The following is a 19,439-nucleotide window of genomic DNA, read 5'->3' as shown; positions in this document are numbered from 1 at the left end:
TTGATCCTCTCCCGACTACATTGGTTAAAACGTGCATTCACTCCCTGACCCCTCTTATAACTGCAATTATCCATTCCTCGCTTAATACTGGTATTGTTCCGTCATCCTTTAAATCAGCTGCAATAACCCCCATTCTTAAGAAACCTGGAGCTGACCCCAGCGACTTTAACAACTTCCGCCCAATTTCCAACCTCCCCTTCCTTTCAAAAATTCTTGAAAAAACAGTTGCTTCTCAGATTCATGACCACCTCACCCACAATAGTCTCTATGAACAGTTCCAATCAGGTTTCCGTCCCTTTCATAGCACCGAAACAGCTCTTGTTAAAATAACCAATGACCTTCTTACGGCTGCGGATTCTGGATTACTAACAATTCTCATCCTCCTGGACCTGAGTGCGGCTTTTGACACCATTTCACACACCATCCTCATTGACCGATTAGCTTCCCTTGGATTATCTGACACACCACTGCACTGGTTTAAATCATATCTCTCTGGTCGTACTCAGTTTGTACAACTTAAAACATTTAGATCCCACTCTGCCCCCCTTTCCTCTGGTGTTCCCCAAGGCTCTGTCCTTGGACCCCTATTATTCATTATTTACCTTCTCCCTCTTGGCCATATTTTTCGCAAACATAACATCCAGTTCCATTGCTATGCAGATGACACCCAGCTCTACCTATCCACCAAACCCACTACATCTCTCCCTCCCATTTCCCTATCTAATTGCCTTCAGGAAATCAGATCCTGGTTTTCTTTAAACTTTCTCAAGCTCAACAGTGACAAAACTGAATTCCTCCTCATTGTCACCAAAGCCATCCTCTCTAAAATAAATTATTTCTCTATCTTCATCGACAATTCATCTGTGTTCCCTTCCGCTCAGGTTAAGAGCCTAGGTGTCATCCTGGATAGCACTCTGTCATTTCAGTCCCACATTAATAACATCACTCGGTCAGCATATTTCCACTTACGTAATATTTCTCGTTTACGTCCATCTCTCTCCCCCAACAGTGCTGAAATTCTGGTTCACACCCTGGTCACCTCCCGCCTAGATTATTGCAACTCTCTTCTTTATGGTCTACCTGACAAATTCATCCATAAACTGCAACTGGTCCAAAACTCTGCTGCCCGTATTATTACCAGAACCCCCTCTATCAGTCACATAACACCTGTCCTGCAGCAACTTCACTGGCTTCCTTTCAAATATCGCATCATCTATAAGATTCTCCTCCTCACATTCAAAGCTATTAATAATCTTGCCCCTGAGTATCTCATTGAGCTTCTCCATATCAAGATTCCCGCCCGTACGCTCAGGTCCTCCTCCTCCATTCAGCTCATCCTCCCTCATGCCCGTCTGGTAACCATGGGGTTTAGGGCTTTCAGTCATTCAGCCCCACATCTCTGGAACTCTCTGCCCCAGTACATTCAACACTCCACGTCCATAACCATTTTCAAAACTCAATTAAAAACTCATCTTTTTAGACAGGCATATTCTCTTTAGTTTTTAATTTTTAATTCTTTTTTGCTGTTGTTGTTGTTTTACTATGTTATGATAATGTTTGTTCTCGTTGAATCAATGTTCAATGCATTGAGTGTTTTATTGTTGATTTTGTAAGGTGACCTTGAGTGTTGAGAAAGGCGCCTATAAATAAAATGCATTATTATTATTATTATTACGCATATCCTCCCAATACAGTCGTATGTTTCACCAGACTGTTAAGCAAAGTATTGATGACTACGGGCTTTATTTTTATTTATGACGTTCTAAAACTATACTACTGAGACATGTTTTCCAGAGGTGTTCACTCTTCCACTATCATGTGTTCTGGTAGCCTATTTTAATTCATGTATTTCAAAAAGGGGAGCGCAATTTTATTTCTTCTGAAGTATAGTGTGTAAAGTTATATTTTTCAAATTATTACATTACTGTTGGCCCTAATTTAATTTATTTATTTTCTTAAATGTTCTCAACATAATGTTGTGGGTAGAGAGCTAATTACTGTAGCAGTAAATTAACGTTATCTGTGTAAACATGTACGTGTATGTATGTATGGTTTTTGTGTGTATAAGTTATTTTTATTTTTATATGATCCCAGCAACCTCTTTGGCTAATCAACTTAAATACGATACTACCTTTTCACATGGCCTTTGATGAGTTGAATCATGATGGAGAGGATGTAAAAAATTGTATTGATATAGATAATAATTTAAATTGCAGATATTACACTCCTGAACAATTAAAAAGCTTAAATAATACAAACAGTTGCTCATTTCTGCACCTTAACATTAGAAGCTTGGGTAAACACCATGACGAATTGGCTACTTTACTTTCTAATTCTGAGTGTAGCTTTGATGTTATTGGTTGCAGTGAAACTTGGCTTAATGACAGGACCTTTACCGATATTCTTAACCTAGATGGATATAAGCTCATTATCAAAAATAGGCTTGGCCGTACTGGTGGTGGTGTTTGTTTATATGTTCACTCCAGATATCATATTAATGTTTGTGATGACATTGTCTTAGATGACAATCATTCTGATTCACTTTTTGTTGAAATAATTCTCACTAATGCAAAGAAAATTATAGTAGGAGTGATTTATCGCCCTCCTGACTCTGACCTTGATGCTTTCGAGAGTAAACTGGAGGACATTTTATTCTCCATAAACAAGAAAAACAAAGATTGTGTCATACTTAGGGACTTCAATATTGATGTCTCCAAAGATGACGTTGTAAAAAGAGATGTTGTTAATACCTTGCATTCATTTTCTTTTTTTTGTACCATAAATCAATTTACCAGAGTAACGTCCTCCACTAGGACAGTTATTGACAATGTCATCACAAATATTCGAAATACTAAACTAGAATCTGGTGTTGTGTTATCTGACATTACTGACCATTTTCCGATTGTATTGTTTTTAGATTTTGCAAACAAGAATGAATTACCACGGCGGAAAACAAAAATTAAAGTACTAAATGAGAGAACCCTGAAACTACTGAGTGAAAACTTACAGGCTAAAACATGTAAAGCAGTCTATGACTGCAACAATCCTGATACTGCTTATGATAACTTGATAAATGAAATTACAAACTCTATTTGTTGTACTATCCCTGAAAAGAACGCCGGACACCGTGCAACTGGTCTCAACCCCTGGCTCACAAAGGGTCTCTTAAAATCTATCACGCATAAAATAAGCTTTATAAACGTTTTTTAAAATGCCCAAGTGCAATGAACAAGGACATATATACTAGTTACAGGAATAAACTTACTAATATAATAAGGAAAAGTAAAAATAACCACTATACATACCTCATAAAAGCATCACAGGGTGACTCTAAGAGGTCCTGGAAAGTGCTAAATGAAGTCCTTAACAAGAGCAAAAACAACGCTGTGCTTCCAAATGCTGTGGGCATACACTCAAACTTGGGTAATAAATACATGCATGACATTGATTTAGCAAATAATTTTAATAATTACTTTAACTCTATTGGGGAAAAACTCTCTAACAAAATAGTTCAACCTCAGGGTATTAGTTTTGACCATTACTTGCGGGGCTCTTATGTAAATTCTTTTTTTATGAAACCAACTAATTGTGATGAAGTTTATAAAATAATTACAAACTTACGGAGCTCGTACACTGCTGGTGAGGATGAAATTTGTAGTAAAATTCTTATAGCCATAGCACATAATATCATGGAGCCATTGTCGTATTGTATTAATCTCTCTCTGCTTTCTGGAATTGTACCAAAAAGGACAAAAATTGCCAGAAATATACCAGTATATAAATCTGGGGATAAAAATGATATGTGCAATTATCGTCCGATATCAATCTTGCCCACAATTTCTAAGGTCTTAGAGAGAGTAGTGTACAATAGGCTATATGGCTACCTTGATCAATTTAATATTATTGCTTCTTCTCAATATGGTTTTAGGAAAAAAAGAACCACATGCATGGCGGTACTCGATCTGATTGAAAAGATTAATGATGCCATTGATAAAGGCGACAGCGGTATTGGTATTTTTTTAGATTTATCTAAGGCGTTTGACACTATTGATTTTGACATCCTATTGAATAAATTACACCATTATGGAGTTAGAGGATTAGGCCTTAGTTGGTTCACAAGTTATTTATTTGGTAGACAGCAGTATGTAAGTATCAATGAACAAACTTCAATAAGTAAACCCATTAAATGTGGAGTCCCTCAGGGATCCATTTTGGGCCCTCTTCTTTTCTTAATATATATAAATGATTTTGAAAATTCCACAATGGCGTTACACAAGGTTTTATTTGCTGATGACACAAACTTATTTGTGTCACATAAGAATCCAGATGAAATGGAAGAAACAATAAATAGAGAGCTAAAAAATGTTGCTATCTGGTTTCGGTGTAATAAATTATCTCTTAACATAAACAAGACAAACTACATCGTGTTTCATTCCAAAAAAACAAACAATTGGCAGATAAGCATTTTTGTATTAAAATAAATGATCAAATTATTGAAAGAGTAAACACCACTAAATTTCTCGGAGTCTTTATTGATGAATGTCTACAATTTAAATATCATATTGATCAGTTAATAAAAAAATTATCCAAATACGTTGGATTATTTTTTTAAAGTAAGAAATTTTCTTCCACAGTCAGCACTTGTCATCTTATATAAAACCTTGTTTGAGCCTCATTTAAATTATTGTAATGTCATATGGTGTAATACTTTTACGAGCTACCTGAAAAAAATACAGTCTTTACAGAAAAAAATTATACGGGTATTAACGTGGTCTGAGCCAAATACCCCCTCGCGTCCATTGTTTCATCGTCTTGGTTTATTAAGACTTACCGAATATAATGTTTTTCATAATGCCTGTATGATGTTTTTGGTTGTTCATCAGTTAAATTACCGATTGTGTGAACTTGTCCCAATCAGTCGACCCCAGCATACATATCACACAAGGGAAAAACATTTAATTACTGGTAAAATAAGACGATTGAAATGTACGAGCCTGAGTGTAGTCTGTAGAGGTCCGCAGATTTGGATCGAGCTTGAGGAAAATCTTAAATTGTTGCATTCTGTCTCCATCTTCAAGAAAATCTTAAGGAAAAATTGCTTTTAACATACACCTTCTGAACACTTTGTAAGTGTTATACTTGAGCTGGGATCGTCTGTTTGTTTGTAGTGTTTGTGTCTTGTTGTATTTATATATATGTTTATATGCGTTTATGGATTGAGTTTTTTGTTTGTATATTATATGTTGTATGTTGTTATTGGGCCCCCTTCTAAAAGCTTTAAATAGCTTCTTTGGGGTTTCCCCCTTTTTTCACACAATAACCATTCTATATTGTACTTAGTATGTGTCTTCAAAATGATAACGTGTGAAATAAAGAAAGAAAGAAGAAAGAACTGAGCGACTGAGCCTTGTTTCTCCCGAGGCTTTTTTTCTCCCTTCTGTCACCTGATGGAGTTTTGGTTCCTTGCCACTGTTTGCCTTGGTTAGTTGGGGACATTTATTATTCAACAATATTATTGATCTGCCTTACTTAAGGTGGACGATGATGAAATTTTCTTCTAGAAACAAACTTTGTTGCATTATTTTCATGTTATCACCGTGAAGCTGCTTTGATACAATCTGTATTGTAAAAAACGCTATATAAATAAAGGTGATTTGACTTGACTATTCTAGATTATTACGTGAGGAAGATTTTTTGTCTAATCTCTGTTTTTTCTGAATTTAGTAGTGGGAAATTACTAGTCATCCAATTTTTTATATCATGCATTCCGTTAATTTTGTGAATTGGTAAGTTTCGTCAGGGTGTGAAGAAATATACAGCTGAGTATCGTCGACATAACAGTGAAAGCTAATTCCATGTTTCCTAATGATATCTCCTAATGGTAGCATATACAGAGTGAACAGCAGCGGTCCTAGTACTGAGCCTTGTGGTACGCCATACTGAACTTGTGATCAATAAGACATCTCTTCATTTACTGCTACAAACTGATAACGGTCAGATAAGTATGATTTAAACCACGCTAGTGCAATTCCACTAATGCCAACATAATGTTCGAGTCTATTTAAAAGGATGTTGTGGTCAATGGTGTCAAATGCAGCACTAAGATCAAGTAACACTAATAGAGAGATACAACCACGATCGGATGATAAGAGCAAATCATTTGTGACTCTAACGAGAGCTGTCTCGGTACTATGGTACGGTCTAAATCCGGACTGAAAATCCTCGCAGATATCATTTCTTTCTAGAAAAGAACACAGTTGTGAGGATACTGCTTTTTCTAGTATCTTTGACAGAAAAGGCAGATTCGAGATCGGCCTGTAATTGACTAGTTTTGTAGGATCAAGTTGCGTTTTTTTAACAAGCGGTTTAATCATAGCCAGCTTAAAAGTTGTTGGTACATATCCTAATGACAGAGATGAATTAATGATATTAAGAAGAGGATCTATGACATCTGACATCTAATAGCCATATATTTTTTAAACAAATGCAGTGTAAAATAAAGCTGAGGGTTAAATGGACTGCATTTATATAGCGCTTTCACAGACCCAATGGCCACCAAAGCTTTACAGCTTTAGAAGATATTTTATACATACAGTCAACTTCACGTATACAAGCAGAAGCCATCTTTGAAAAACAGACTCGATCAGTCGATCAACGAAACGCCGATCCAAATGTGCTGAACTGTGTAGAATCTCATATGGTCCAGCGCATTTAGATCGGCGTTTCGTTGATCGACTGATCGAGTCTGTTTTTCAAAGATGGCTTCTGCTTGTATACGTGAAGTTGACTGTATGTATAAAATATCTTCTTATTAAACTGTCTGGACACTTACACAGTTCTCAATGCTTCGGTTTGCATGTAGGGACCCTCATTATGCTACCGTGTTAGTGTGGGGCTATTTTGAGCCGTGTTAGTGGTATTAACAAGCGATTTTTATTTGTCATTACTCCATGCCCCATATACTAGCGTTATACTAGCGTTATAGGCTAAACTGTTTTTAGAGATAAAACTATTTACATTCGATAATCATGAAAACAAATCTCAGATAACGGTTGACTAGGTAACAATGTGTAATTAGACCAAAGGTTAATTTTGCGCTGGAGTTCTCCTTTAACAGGGCAGCCGGTCTCTCTACAGCCCCACATGAGACCAACGCAAAATATCCCAGCGGAGACCATCGAGACATATTTAATGAGGGGTGTAAAGGCTGTGGAAATCGCAAGATTGTTTGGCGTTTCGGAGATGACTATACGCCGTCGAATGCGGAGGAGGGCCAGTTATCAGTAATGAGTTCTGCTCCAGGGCTTCTGCTGCATCCCTTAAAAGTTTTACCACATTTTTGTCCATTTTATGCACAAAAACTCGATGTCGTCGATAGGCAAACACTGGACAGTGGCTCAGGCAGCCGTTCGTTCCGTTTCATTAAATCTTCCCAAGAACACATCTTGGGAGAGGGCATGCAAATGTAGAATTACACCTTTGCTTGAAAAGCTGTAGTGCTCATCGTCACAGATGTTGATCTCTTCCGTCTCAAAGCTCCACCCACGCTACTTGATTGACACTCCTCATTTACATTTGATTTATCATTTGAGCAGCCATTTTGAGAGTTTGATTTATTATTTGATATTTTTAAGCATTTGAATTTTGTTAGGAAAAACCTTCCATAGGTTTAGGTTCAGCCTATGCTAACCCTAACCCTGGTAATGCAGAGTTCAGCTAGCCTAGGGTTAGGTTAGGTTAAGCCTAACACACAGTCTGGCAGACCTGGCTCATCAGGTGTGTATGATTGGGGCTGGTGGAGATAAACTCAGGATACCTTTACTCTACAACCGGGAGCTTTACCTTTCCGTTTTCCACGTACAGACGACACCGCTGTCGAAACGATCCACGTTCGCACAGATCCGCGTAAACTAATAAAAATGCTGTATTCTGCTGCCAGGCCAGTAGGTGGCGTAAAGAAACTACTCGCACATATAGACTGAACACATAACACACAATCACAAATTAGTGTTTTTGTGGTTTACAGAGATGATAACTGTATAGTTCAGGCCCACAAAACGCTGTTGGCGTGTAAATGTAAAAAAGTTTTCCATTTTTAGTTAAAGGGGTCATGACATGGTTTTTTTTATTTTATTATTATATTCCCTTAGGTGCAATTATAGTATTACTATAGTTTTTTTTACAATTTTCTTTTTAAATGTAGTGATTTATGACCTTTTCCCACCCTGTTTCTCATCCTCTGATTCACACAGTCTGTTTTGGGGGTGTTTCCCCTTTAAGAATTCAGTGTTAACGCCCACTGTTATGATTGGCTAACGTCAGTGCCTATGCATCAATTATTAACGCCCCCAGCCAGAACATTTGCGGATTCGGCGTATTTAAAAAGTAGTTTAAAGTTTTAAACACATTACTTACAGTTTGCGTCGTCGTTGTTGAGCCCAGAATAGTCGGCACGGACTTATCTTTGAGCAACAGTTTTCTGGCAAAGGCAGCATGATTTTGGGATTTGTTCTCAAAACAGTCATCCTTCAAATGTACAGAACAAACGCTTAAACTAACACTGCCGTGACTGAGACGTCCGCAAAAAATAAAGTGCATCCATTTTTCCCTGACGACTGGATCTTTCGCAGCGTATTCACAGATGTTGTTTGTCCACAGCCAGGAACAGGACATCTGCGGCATCGTAATTTCCCTGTACACAGACCCACTCGCTGTCCGGCGACTGAACACTTGTGAGGCGCCCGGCGCGACAATGATACGAAATGAGCGTAGTTGTCTTGCGCTTAAAGCGTAGTTGTCTCGTGCTGGAGGCGGTCATATGCAAACGCTGGTACGTCACTTCGTACCGTGACGTCACTTCTTACCATGGATCCAGAACGAGCTGTATTTAGAGCTTGATTAAATAAATGATTCGTTTATAATGGGGAGGATGTCTTAAGCTATGAAACTTGCAGGACGTTTTAATGGTACAAAGACCTCTTATATACCAAAAGATCAAGGCAAATTTGGTTTCTCATGTCATGACCCCTTTAAGACTAAACGGCTCCTGACACTTCCAGCAGCAGGATTGGACACCCATCATTGATCAGAGGGCAAAAGATATACGATCATGAAACATAACACTTTTGCAAGGTTAGTCCCATCAAATCTGTGAAAGGGTTTTAAGACGGAGGAGTTTTTATCCACAGTAGTGAATACATCACCCCAAAACCTCATGAAAGAACAGAACAGACTGAGTGATCGCTTCATGCCAGTATAAGGTGGCGGTTTCTGCCCAGAAGGCCCTGTATTATGTCCACAGATGAACCGTTTCTGCCCAGAAGGCCCTGTATTATGTCCACAGATGAACCGTTTCTGCCCAGAAGGCCCTGTATTATGTCCACAGATGAACCGTTTCTGCCCAGAAGGCCCTGTATTATGTCCACAGATGAACCGTTTCTGCCCAGAAGGCCCTGTATTATGTCCACAGATGAACCGTTTCTGCCCAGAAGGCCCTGTATTATGTCCACAGATGAACCGTTTCTGCCAAGAAAGCCCTGTATTATGTCCACAGATGAACCGTTTCTGCCCAGAAGGCCCTGTATTATGTCCACAGATTAACCGTTTCTGCCCAGAAGGCCCTGTATTATGTCCACAGATGAACCGTTTCTGCCCAGAAGGCCCTGTATTATGTCCACAGATGAACCGTTTCTGCCAAGAAAGCCCTGTATTATGTCCACAGATGAACCGTTTCTGCCCAGAAGGCCCTGTATTATGTCCACAGATTAACCGTTTCTGCCCAGAAGGCCCTGTATTATGTCCACAGATGAACCGTTTCTGCCCAGAAGGCCCTGTATTATGTCCACAGATGAACCGTTTCTGCCCAGAAGGCCCTGTATTATGTCCACAGATGAACCGTTTCTGCCCAGAAGGCCCTGTATTATGTCCACAGATGAACCGTTTCTGCCCAGAAGGCCCTGTATTATGTCCACAGATGAACCGTTTCTGCCAAGAAAGCCCTGTATTATGTCCACAGATGAACCGTTTCTGCCCAGAAGGCCCTGTATTATGTCCACAGATTAACCGTTTCTGCCCAGAAGGCCCTGTATTATGTCCACAGATGAACCGTTTCTGCCCAGAAGGCCCTGTATTATGTCCACAGATGAACCGTTTCTGCCAAGAAAGCCCTGTATTATGTCCACAGATGAACCGTTTCTGCCCAGAAGGCCCTGTATTATGTCCACAGATTAACCGTTTCTGCCCAGAAGGCCCTGTATTATGTCCACAGATGAACCGTTTCTGCCCAGAAGGCCCTGTATTATGTCCACAGATGAACCGTTTCTGCCCAGAAGGCCCTGTATTATGTCCACAGATGAACCGTTTCTGCCCAGAAGGCCCTGTATTATGTCCACAGATGAACCGTTTCTGCCCAGAAAGCCCTGTATTATGTCCACAGATGAACCGTTTCTGCCCAGAAAGCCCTGTATATGTCCACAGATGAACCGTTTCTGCCAAGAAAGCCCTGTATTATGTCCACAGATGAACCGTGCGCATGTTGCAGATGTACACATGCGGTTACGGTTCACGTGCTCGGTCATAGGAATCAATGAGCTCAAATTATAGAAGCATTTCTTTTTGCTCTTTTAGCAGTGACAGACTTGACATGTATCATCATCATTAATCAATCATCTTTCTTTATTTGACAAAATCTGAGAATCCACCATCCACCTTCCCATCATCAACTGTCTAAAATTCATTTACAGAATAAATAGATGAAATACAACCATCATATGTCCCGTCCTCAGTCAGAAAACCTGGTCGAACTGAAGTCCACTGGACTCGGGTCAGGAGCCGGAAAGCACATGTTCATTCTGTGTAGTCTTGATCCTCCATACCGTGTGTGTGTGTGTGTGTGGTCGGTCAAACAGGAAGTCCACTATGTCTACTGTGACTGAGGACTCGGGTTAAGCACACGATTCCCCAAGCCATGTTTATTCTGTAGAGTCTTGATCCTCCTGTGTGTGTGTGTGTGTGTGTTTGTGTGTGTGTGTGTTTGTGTGTGTGGTCCGGTCGAACAGGAAGTCCACTATGTCTGCTGTGACTGAGGACTCGGGTTAAGCACACGATTCCCTAAGCCATGTTCATTCTGCAGAGTCTGGATCCTCCAGGACTACAATAACAACCAGCTAAAGCTAGCAGAGACAGGAAGTGATGTTCTTCTGTGTGTGTGTTTGGGGGGTAACTGTCTTCTGTGTAATGTGTGTGTGTGTGTGTGTGGTTGGTTAACTGGCCTCCTGAGGGTTGGTTTGGGGGACTGCTGATGACATCACTAGGGTCACGGCACCACCGGAGGCTTTAAACGTGCAGGTCGAGCAGATGTAGTCCTCATTCTCCGCCATCTCACACGTCACGCCCACACACACCTGATGAAACCACTCGTCACAGCCGCCGTCGCACTGGACCCAGTCCACCTGAACACACACAGCAGTGGACATGAGTTACGCCACTTTCTGCTAGCTCTCATCACAGCATTAGAAGACTGGTGTTAGTAGTGTGTGGACATGTTGAGGAGCATCACAATTAAAGAGTTTACTAACAGTCTGTTAACTAACGACTGCTAGTTGACATGGAGTTACAAAGTATCATAGCAATACCTAAAGAATACTATCAAAATAAAGTGTCACTCCTCATGCTCTGTGTGAGAAATAGAAGTCATCATTCACTGATTCTTTAAGTTTGCCCACTTACAAAGAAATGAGTCTATGATTGTTATGGTAGGTTTATTTTAATAGGTAGAGACAGAAAATTGATTAGAAAACACATTATATAAAGGTTATAAATTGATTAGCATTTGATCGAGTGAAATAAGAATTTGTTCCCCTACCAACCAGCAAGAATTCTGCCTCCCACAGATTGGTCATGTGCTCACTTCATGTGTCACTTTAAGAAAGTACTCCTAATGTCAGCTCGTTGTGTGTATAAACGACAGCTGTCCACAGAATCTGTATCTTCCTCTCCACCACATGGGCAGGAGAGCGGTCACAGGTCAGGGAGCAGATGAGCCCTGCACACGGCTGGAGTGAGTGGGCTACAAGACCATCAGCAAGAAGCGTGGGGAGGAGGAGACTTGAGTGGGATTATTCAGAAATACAAAATGAGAAATGAATCGCCCTCGGCCTGTGGCTCTATGCCAGATCTCTCCTCATGAGGTAAGGACGATCATGTGACAGGTGAGGGGTCAGCCCAGAACTGCACTGGAGGAGCTTGTTAATGATCTCAAGGCAGTGGGGCACAGTCACCAAGCGGACCATTGTTAACACACTACGCCGCAACAGATTGAAGTCCTGCAGCGCCCGCAAGGTCCCCCTGCTGCAGAGGGCACATGTACTGGCCCGTCTGAAGTTTGCCACGAATTCATATTATTCTTTGTTTAAGTGTAGTCGTACGTATTCATAGTTTCGTTTATTACAACCTATTATATGCTTGATTGTCTTTGTTTGCTGCTCACCTAACAAAGTCTCTTAAATGTGTGATCTTAAGGTACAAGCTTTTTTTTTTAAAGTTGATTTTGAAAATTGATCTAGCCTATCTATATATTCATAATTGATTATAATTAGTAGTAATTAATTATCCATGTATAGATACAAATACATGGGCTTTGTATTCCATTTTTGGGGGAATTAAAAATATGTAGATAATAATTGATCATAACCAGTATGATTAATTATGAATTATATATTCCCTTTTTGAGCTAATTTGCTACACACAGGTTATATCAGGAAGAGACGGGTGGTCCACAGAACCCCTGCTTTAAACTCTGCAAGATAGCCTTTACAGTTCATTAAATGGACAAAGCCTTTAGAAACGGATATCGCTGTGGGGACATTGTTTATTCCAAACTATGAGTGAAGAACATCTTACAACCTTTCCCTGGCTTATAGGAACGCCACTACTGGCTAGTGTTTGGATTTTTACTGGTTTTATATTCTTTTCTGCAATTGGTATTTTATAGGAGCCTATTTGATGACAGGTATGTTTTACTTTAGATCAGTGTTTGTATTTCTGAGGCTCTCCAGAATGCATGCAGCATCACTTGTAGCCAAAAACTGGTGAATGGCACTATATTTATATCGTCATTAAAATTGTTATGACAGTAAACACCAGATTACTGGAATGAGCCTTCCTTCCGATCAGCTGCAGAGTGAAAGTGTGATCTGGCTCAGACTCACCATGTCCCTGCAGGGCCTGTGCAGAACGCTGTGGCTCAGAGTGAATGTGTGGAAGGTGGAGAACAGAGTGAATGAAGGTGGAGAACAGAGTGAATGAAGGTGGAGAACAGAGTGAATGAAGGTGGAGAACGGTGTAGGAGACTCACCTTGTCCCTGCAGGGCCTGTGCAGAACGCTGTGGCTCAGAGTGAATGTGTGGAAGGTGGAGAACAGAGTGAATGAAGGTGGAGAACAGAGTGAATGAAGGTGGAGAACAGAGTGAATGAAGGTGGAGAACAGAGTGAATGAAGGTGGAGAACAGAGTGAATGAAGGTGGAGAACGGTGTAGGAGACTCACCTTGTCCCTGCAGGGCCTCTGCAGAACGCTGTGGCTCAGAGTGAATGTGTGGAAGGTGGAGAACGGAGTGAATGAAGGTGGAGAACGGAGTGAATGAAGGTGGAGAACGGAGTGAATGAAGGTGGAGAACGGAGTGAATGAAGGTGGAGAACAGAGTGAATGAAGGTGGAGAACGGAGTGAATGAAGGTGGAGAACGGTGTAGGAGACTCACCTTGTCCCTGCAGGGCCTCTGGCAGCTGCTGGCGGAGCACACGGCGTTCTCGTCGTTGGAGTCCTCCGCTCCGGACCAGTCGTACTTGGAGGGAATGTCCAGGATCTTGCGGGTCTGGGTCTGGGTCTTCTTCTCCAACGCCTCCTCCCGGGCGGCCGCCTTCTCCTTCCTCTTGCGCTCCTTCTCCTGCTTGGCGATCCGCTTGGCCAGCGCCTTCAGCTCGCGGGACCGGTCCGGGCTCAGCTTCAGCTTCTTCTTCCTGGGCTTGAGCTCCAGAACCCTGGGCTTGGGCCGGGCCTCCATCAGCAGCTGCTGCTCCGCGCGCTCCAGCTTCCTCTTCCTCTTCTTCTCCACGTCCTTCAGCTTCAGCTTCACGGGCTTGTCCAGCGCTGAGTCCTCGGGCTGCAGGAGGGAGGAGAACCACAGATCAAACACCTCAACCTCTCACAAGCTGACTGGCTTACTGCATTCTTTGTAAAGACACAATTAAAGGTTGTATCAGCGATTGTGGGTGACGTCACTTCTGTTTGTGTTTGAAGCGAGATCCCAAACAAAGCACGTTAGCTCGCTCCTCCCTCCCGTTTCATGCATCGTGAAAAAAAACGATCATGCACGCGCATTTCTTAGCTAGAGCTACCCAAGTTTAGTCGAGCTTCGCTCATATTATTTCAAGAAGGATATTTTAACACACAGTTCACATCCAAACAAGTCAGCACTAGCAGCGACTCACCTGTCCAGAAGAAACAGTGCAACCTCGGGGTCCGATGTAAAAATAAAAAAGTTTTTTTTTTTACTTTAATTTCTTTCCACCGTTCAAAAGCCTTCCCGACAACTAAACGTGTCTTGGAATAAACACGATGGTATTCCCTCGCCCTAATCCTCCTCCTCCTCCTCCTCTTGATTGACTCAGCCATGTTCAATTTCTCTTGTTGATAGACTCTGGCTTCTTCTTCAGCTCCGACTTCACGTGCAGCCGTGCACGAGCGCAGAACCTCACAACACCCAGTACAGCCCCTGTCTGTGATTGGTTGGAACACTGTTTATTTTGGTTTTGAGTGGTTGGTGAAACCGATTGTTTTTGTGTGCAGATCTCAGAGCCTCGGCTGCCTACAGAGACGCGGTGTTCTGACGGCCTGCTTATGGGGCGGCTAGCGGATCGTTAGGAAAGATTAGATGAATGTGATCATTTAAGTTTGGGCCTGAAATCGCTGATACAACCTTTAAGGCTTTTTAATAAAAATTAAGAAATAAAAATTAATGCAATACTGCAAAAAATGATATCTCAATATTTCCAAAGCTTTGCTGATAATAATTAGATGATATTTAGCTGAGTGTGTTTTTGTGCTGGTACCATGGCTGGTTTAGACAGCTGACTCATGAAGACATTCATATTATTCATATTTTATGCAGTGGTCAGTTCACGGCACTGACAGAAATTAACTGTTTTATTAAGGAGTAATTTTTGTCACCTTAAATTGATTTCCAGGGGTATTGTTACCTATACAAGGGTATTTTTTAAAACTCATTAGATGTATGCCTCATCTTTTATGTCAAATTCTTATATTAGAATAATAACAGTATAGGGCTTTTATCAGTCACATTAGTGTCAGTGTGAGTGACCGAAGCAGAGTGAGTGTAAACACCAGTAGGCGGTGTCTCTGACCTCCATGGCCTGCAGGAACCGGTCCTCTGCGGGCGGGTGCGTGGCTTGCAGGATCCTCCAGATGTGCTGGGTCTCGTCGAGCGACACCTCCAGCAGGTCGCCCTCCATCATCAGCTCCTCCAGCTGCAGCGTGGCCGGCGGGGACAACTCCAGCACCGGGGGCTCCAGGCTACGGGGAACCAGCGGCGTCTTCCTCGGCTGCTTGCGGGAGCCGGCCGGGTCTGAGGAGGACAACAGGAGATCAGGAGATGTGTGTGTGTGTCAGGTCTGAGGAGGACAACAGGAGATCAGCTCTGTGTGTGTGTGTGTTTAGGCTTCCTCGGCTGCTTGCGGGAACCGGCCGGGTCTGAGGAGGAGAACAGGAGGTGTGTGTGTGCTGGAGTCTCACTCTGAGGAACAGACTTCGAGGCGGAGGAGTATGCGTGCTCAGCACAGAACGACGGGGTCGTCGGCCACATGTGGCTCACCACCTCCTCAGACTTCACTGGGATCTCCTCGTCGCAGAACAAGTACGGCTTCACCTCTCCCGAGTCCTGAGGAGAGAAACACTGAGATGACAGAGGAACTGCACCACATCACGGTGAGATGAACGTCCTCAACAAGACACTCGTTTAGGGGAATCATTCATGTCTGGACTCATCCCACTCTGAACTCTGAGTGTTAGAGGTTTGAGCACTAGCGATGTGAGCTTGATCACGTACCTTGACGTCATAGCCGTAGGTCTCTCTGATGTCCTCGTCAGAGTCGGTCTCCTCATCATCGTAGTCCCCCGAGGGCCGTGGAGACGTGGCCCTGCTGAAGCCGGCCTGCTGGAAGGTCTGGATGTGGCCCTGTAAGCAAAACAGAGTTAGTCCCGGCTCACTCGTGCGCTCAGACGAGGCGTGTGACGGCACCTGCCTGCAGGTCGGGGTTGGCGGCCGCCTTCTGCAGCTCGGCGGTGATGATCTTCTCGGTCTTCTCGCGCGCGGCCAGCTCCACCATGCGCTGGCTGAGCACCGAGAGCTTGGCCAGGGCGGAGGACAACTCGTCGGTGGCCAGGGCCTGTCGAGCGCGGTCCTGCCAGCCCATGGCTCTCTCCGTCAGGCACTGCAGCGCCTCGCCCTCCGGCAGCCGCACCGGCAGCTTCTGCAGAGACACCAGCAGCGCCAGGATGGTCTCCAGCCGGGGCCGGCGCGAGCGCTGGCACAGCGGGCACAGGAACTTGGCCTCCTTGCTGGCCGCCAGCCTCTTCTGCGAGCCGGCTTTGGGCAGGGGTACGCAGGCGCCGTGGAACCAGTCCTTGCACAGCTCGCACTGCAGCATGAAGCCGCCGGCCGGCTTGCGGCACAGGCAGAACTTTGCCTCCTCCGTGCGCTCCAGCAGGGCCATCTTGGCCAGGTTGGCGGCGCGCAGCGAGTGGATGGCCTGCACTTCCTGCTGCTCACGGGCCTTGAAGGCGGCCACGACGGCAGCGGGGTCACGCACCTCCTCCACGCCCTCCTCCGGGTCGCTCGCTCCCTCCAGATCCAGGCCCGCGCGCTCCTTCTCCAGCAGCTCCTTCACACGCTTGCGCTTGCTCTTGCTGGAGCCGTACACGCCGACGTCCACACGCGGGCTGAGCACCTGCAAGAGTTGGAGCGCAGGTGAGTGCAGATCAACACCTTACTCATCAACATCAACAGCTTCAACATGCAGCTACTTCTGAAGAAAACGTAACATTCATTTCTATAACGCTCTTCACAACACACACCTCTTCATGCAGTTAGCTAACATCCTGTGTTCAAGACAGAAAGTGTGCATGAGCGCCGTTTCTCAGAGAGTGCTGAACGGTTGAATGGTCAAATTGGCATGACTTATAAAGATGTGCTAGTTATACGCTGTGCAACTGGATTATGGTGCAATGTGGTGATTTGAAGCGGTTTGCACATGATAGAGCTGTTTGTGAAATCACTTCTCACAAGAAGTTGTCAAATTACTGATTTGTTATAAGTAATTTAATAAAGATATCTGTATTGAACCTCACCTTCAGCAGTATAATTGTTTTACCCGCGCCGGAAAGAGGTCGAGACAAAAAGCACGTCATATATGCATTACTTCTCACGGAAGGCATGTGTCTGTCGTCAGAAGGAGATTGGTTCCTGAGTTTCCGAGATCGATTTCTGAGATCAGTCTGAGTTTCTGAGGTCGGTTTCTGAATTTCTGAGATCGGTTTCTGAGTTTCTGAGATCGGTCTGAGTTTCTGAGATCGGTTTCTGAATTTCTGAGATCGGTCTGAGTTTCTGAGATCGGTTTTTGAGTTTCTGAGGTCGGTGTCTGAATTTCTGAGATCGGTTTCTGAGTTTCTGAGATCGGTTTCTGAGATCGGTCTGAGTTTCTGAGATCGGTTTCTGAGTTTCTAAGGTCGGTGTCTGAATTTCTGAGATCGGTTTCTGAGTTTCTGAGATCGGTTTCTGAGATCGGTCTGAGTTTCTGAGATCGGTTTCTGAGTTTCTGAGATCGGTTTCTGAGTTTCTGAGATCGTTCTGAGTTTCTGAGATCGTTCTGAGTTTCTGAGATCGGTCTGAGTTTCTGAGATCGGTCCGAGTTTCTGAGATCGGTTTCTGAGATCGGTCTGAGTTTCTGAGATCGGTTTCTGAGTTTCTGAGATCGGTTTTTGAGTTTCTGAGATCGGTTTCTGAGATCGGTCTGAGTTTCTGAGATCGGTTTCTGAGTTTCTGAGATCGGTCTGAGTTTCTGAGATCGGTTTCTGAGTTTCTGAGTTTCTGAGATCGGTTTCTGAGTTTCTGAGATCGGTCTGAGTTTCTGAGATCGGTTTCTGAGTTTCTGAGATCGGTCTGAGTTTCTGAGATCTGAGTTTCTGAGATCGGTTTCAGAGTTTCTGAGATCGGTCTGAGTTTCTGAGATCTGAGTTTCTGAGATCGGTTTCTGAGTTTCTGAGATCTGAGTTTCTGAGATCGGTTTTTGAGTTTCTGAGATCGGTTTCTGAGTTTCTGAGATCGCTTTCTGAGTTTCTGAGATCGCTTTCTGAGTTTCTGAGATCGGTTTCTGAGTTTCTGAGATCGGTTTTTGAGTTTCTGAGATCGGTTTCTGAGTTTCTGAGATCGGTTTCTGAGTTTCTGAGATCGGTTTTTGAGTTTCTGAGATCGGTTTCTGAGTTTCTGAGATTGGTCTGAGTTTCTGAGATCGGTTTCTGAGTTTCTGAGATCGGTTTCTGAGTTTCTGAGATTGGTCTGAGTTTCTGAGATCGGTTTCTGAGTTTCTGAGATCGGTTTCTGAGTTTCTGAGATCGGTTTCTAAGATCGGTTTCTGAGTTTCTGAGATCGGTTTCTGAGTTTCTGAGATCGGGTTCTGAGTTTCTAAGATGGGTTTCTGAGATCGGCCTCTGAGATCGGTCTGAGTTTCTGAGATCGGTTTCTGAGATTGGTTTCTGAGTTTCTGAGATCGGTTTCTGAGATCGGTTTCTGAGCTTCTGAGATCGGTTTCTGAGCTTCTGAGATCGGTTTCTGAGCTTCTGAGATCGGTTTCTAAGATCCGTTTCTGAGTTTCTGAGATCGGTTTCTGAGATCGGTCTGAGTTTCTGAGATCGGCCTCTGAGATCGGTCTGAGTTTCAGAGATCGGTTTCTGAGTTTCTGAGATCGGTTTCTGAGATCCGTTTGAGTTTCTGAGATCGATTTCTGAGTTTCTGAGATCGGTTCCTGAGTTTCTGAGATCGGTTTCTGAGATCCGTCTGAGTTTCTGAGATCGGTTTCTGAGATCGGTTTCTGAGTTTCTGAGATCGGTTTCTGAGATCCGTCTGAGTTTCTGAGATCGGTTCCTGAGTTTCTGAGATCGGTTTCTGAGATCCGTCTGAGTTTCTGAGATCGGTTTCTGAGATCGGTTTCTGAGTTTCTGAGATCGGTTTCTGAGTTTCTGAGATCGGTTTCTGAGTTTCTGAGATCGGTTTCTGAGTTTCTGAGATCGGTTTCTGAGCTTCTGAGATCGGTTTCTGAGTTTCTGAGATCGGTTTCTAAGATCCGTTTCTGAGTTTCTGAGATCGGTTT

General features: G+C 43.2%; 1 protein-coding gene across 1 annotated transcript in view; it reads right to left on the bottom strand.

Moving 5' to 3' along the window:
* Nucleotides 1-10,658: 10,658 nt before the first annotated feature.
* Nucleotides 10,659-19,439, bottom strand: part of kdm5a (lysine demethylase 5A) — a 47,152-nt gene continuing 38,371 nt past the window's right edge. The window contains exons 22-27 of the mRNA XM_079623264.1: nucleotides 16,317-17,021; nucleotides 16,121-16,249; nucleotides 15,808-15,952; nucleotides 15,420-15,640; nucleotides 13,757-14,158; nucleotides 10,659-11,450 (exon numbers count right to left, since the gene is read on the bottom strand). Coding sequence (XP_079479390.1) covers nucleotides 11,262-11,450; nucleotides 13,757-14,158; nucleotides 15,420-15,640; nucleotides 15,808-15,952; nucleotides 16,121-16,249; nucleotides 16,317-17,021 — 1,791 coding nt within the window. The 3' untranslated portion in view covers nucleotides 10,659-11,261. The remainder of the gene's footprint in view (nucleotides 11,451-13,756; nucleotides 14,159-15,419; nucleotides 15,641-15,807; nucleotides 15,953-16,120; nucleotides 16,250-16,316; nucleotides 17,022-19,439) is intronic.

The sequence above is a fragment of the Phoxinus phoxinus genome (assembly GCF_949152265.1).
Source record: "Phoxinus phoxinus genome assembly, chromosome: 9".
In the NCBI taxonomy this organism is placed as follows: domain Eukaryota; kingdom Metazoa; phylum Chordata; class Actinopteri; order Cypriniformes; family Leuciscidae; genus Phoxinus; species Phoxinus phoxinus.
Note: the sequence above shows the minus strand (reverse complement) of the source record. Positions and strands in the feature narration are given on the sequence as shown.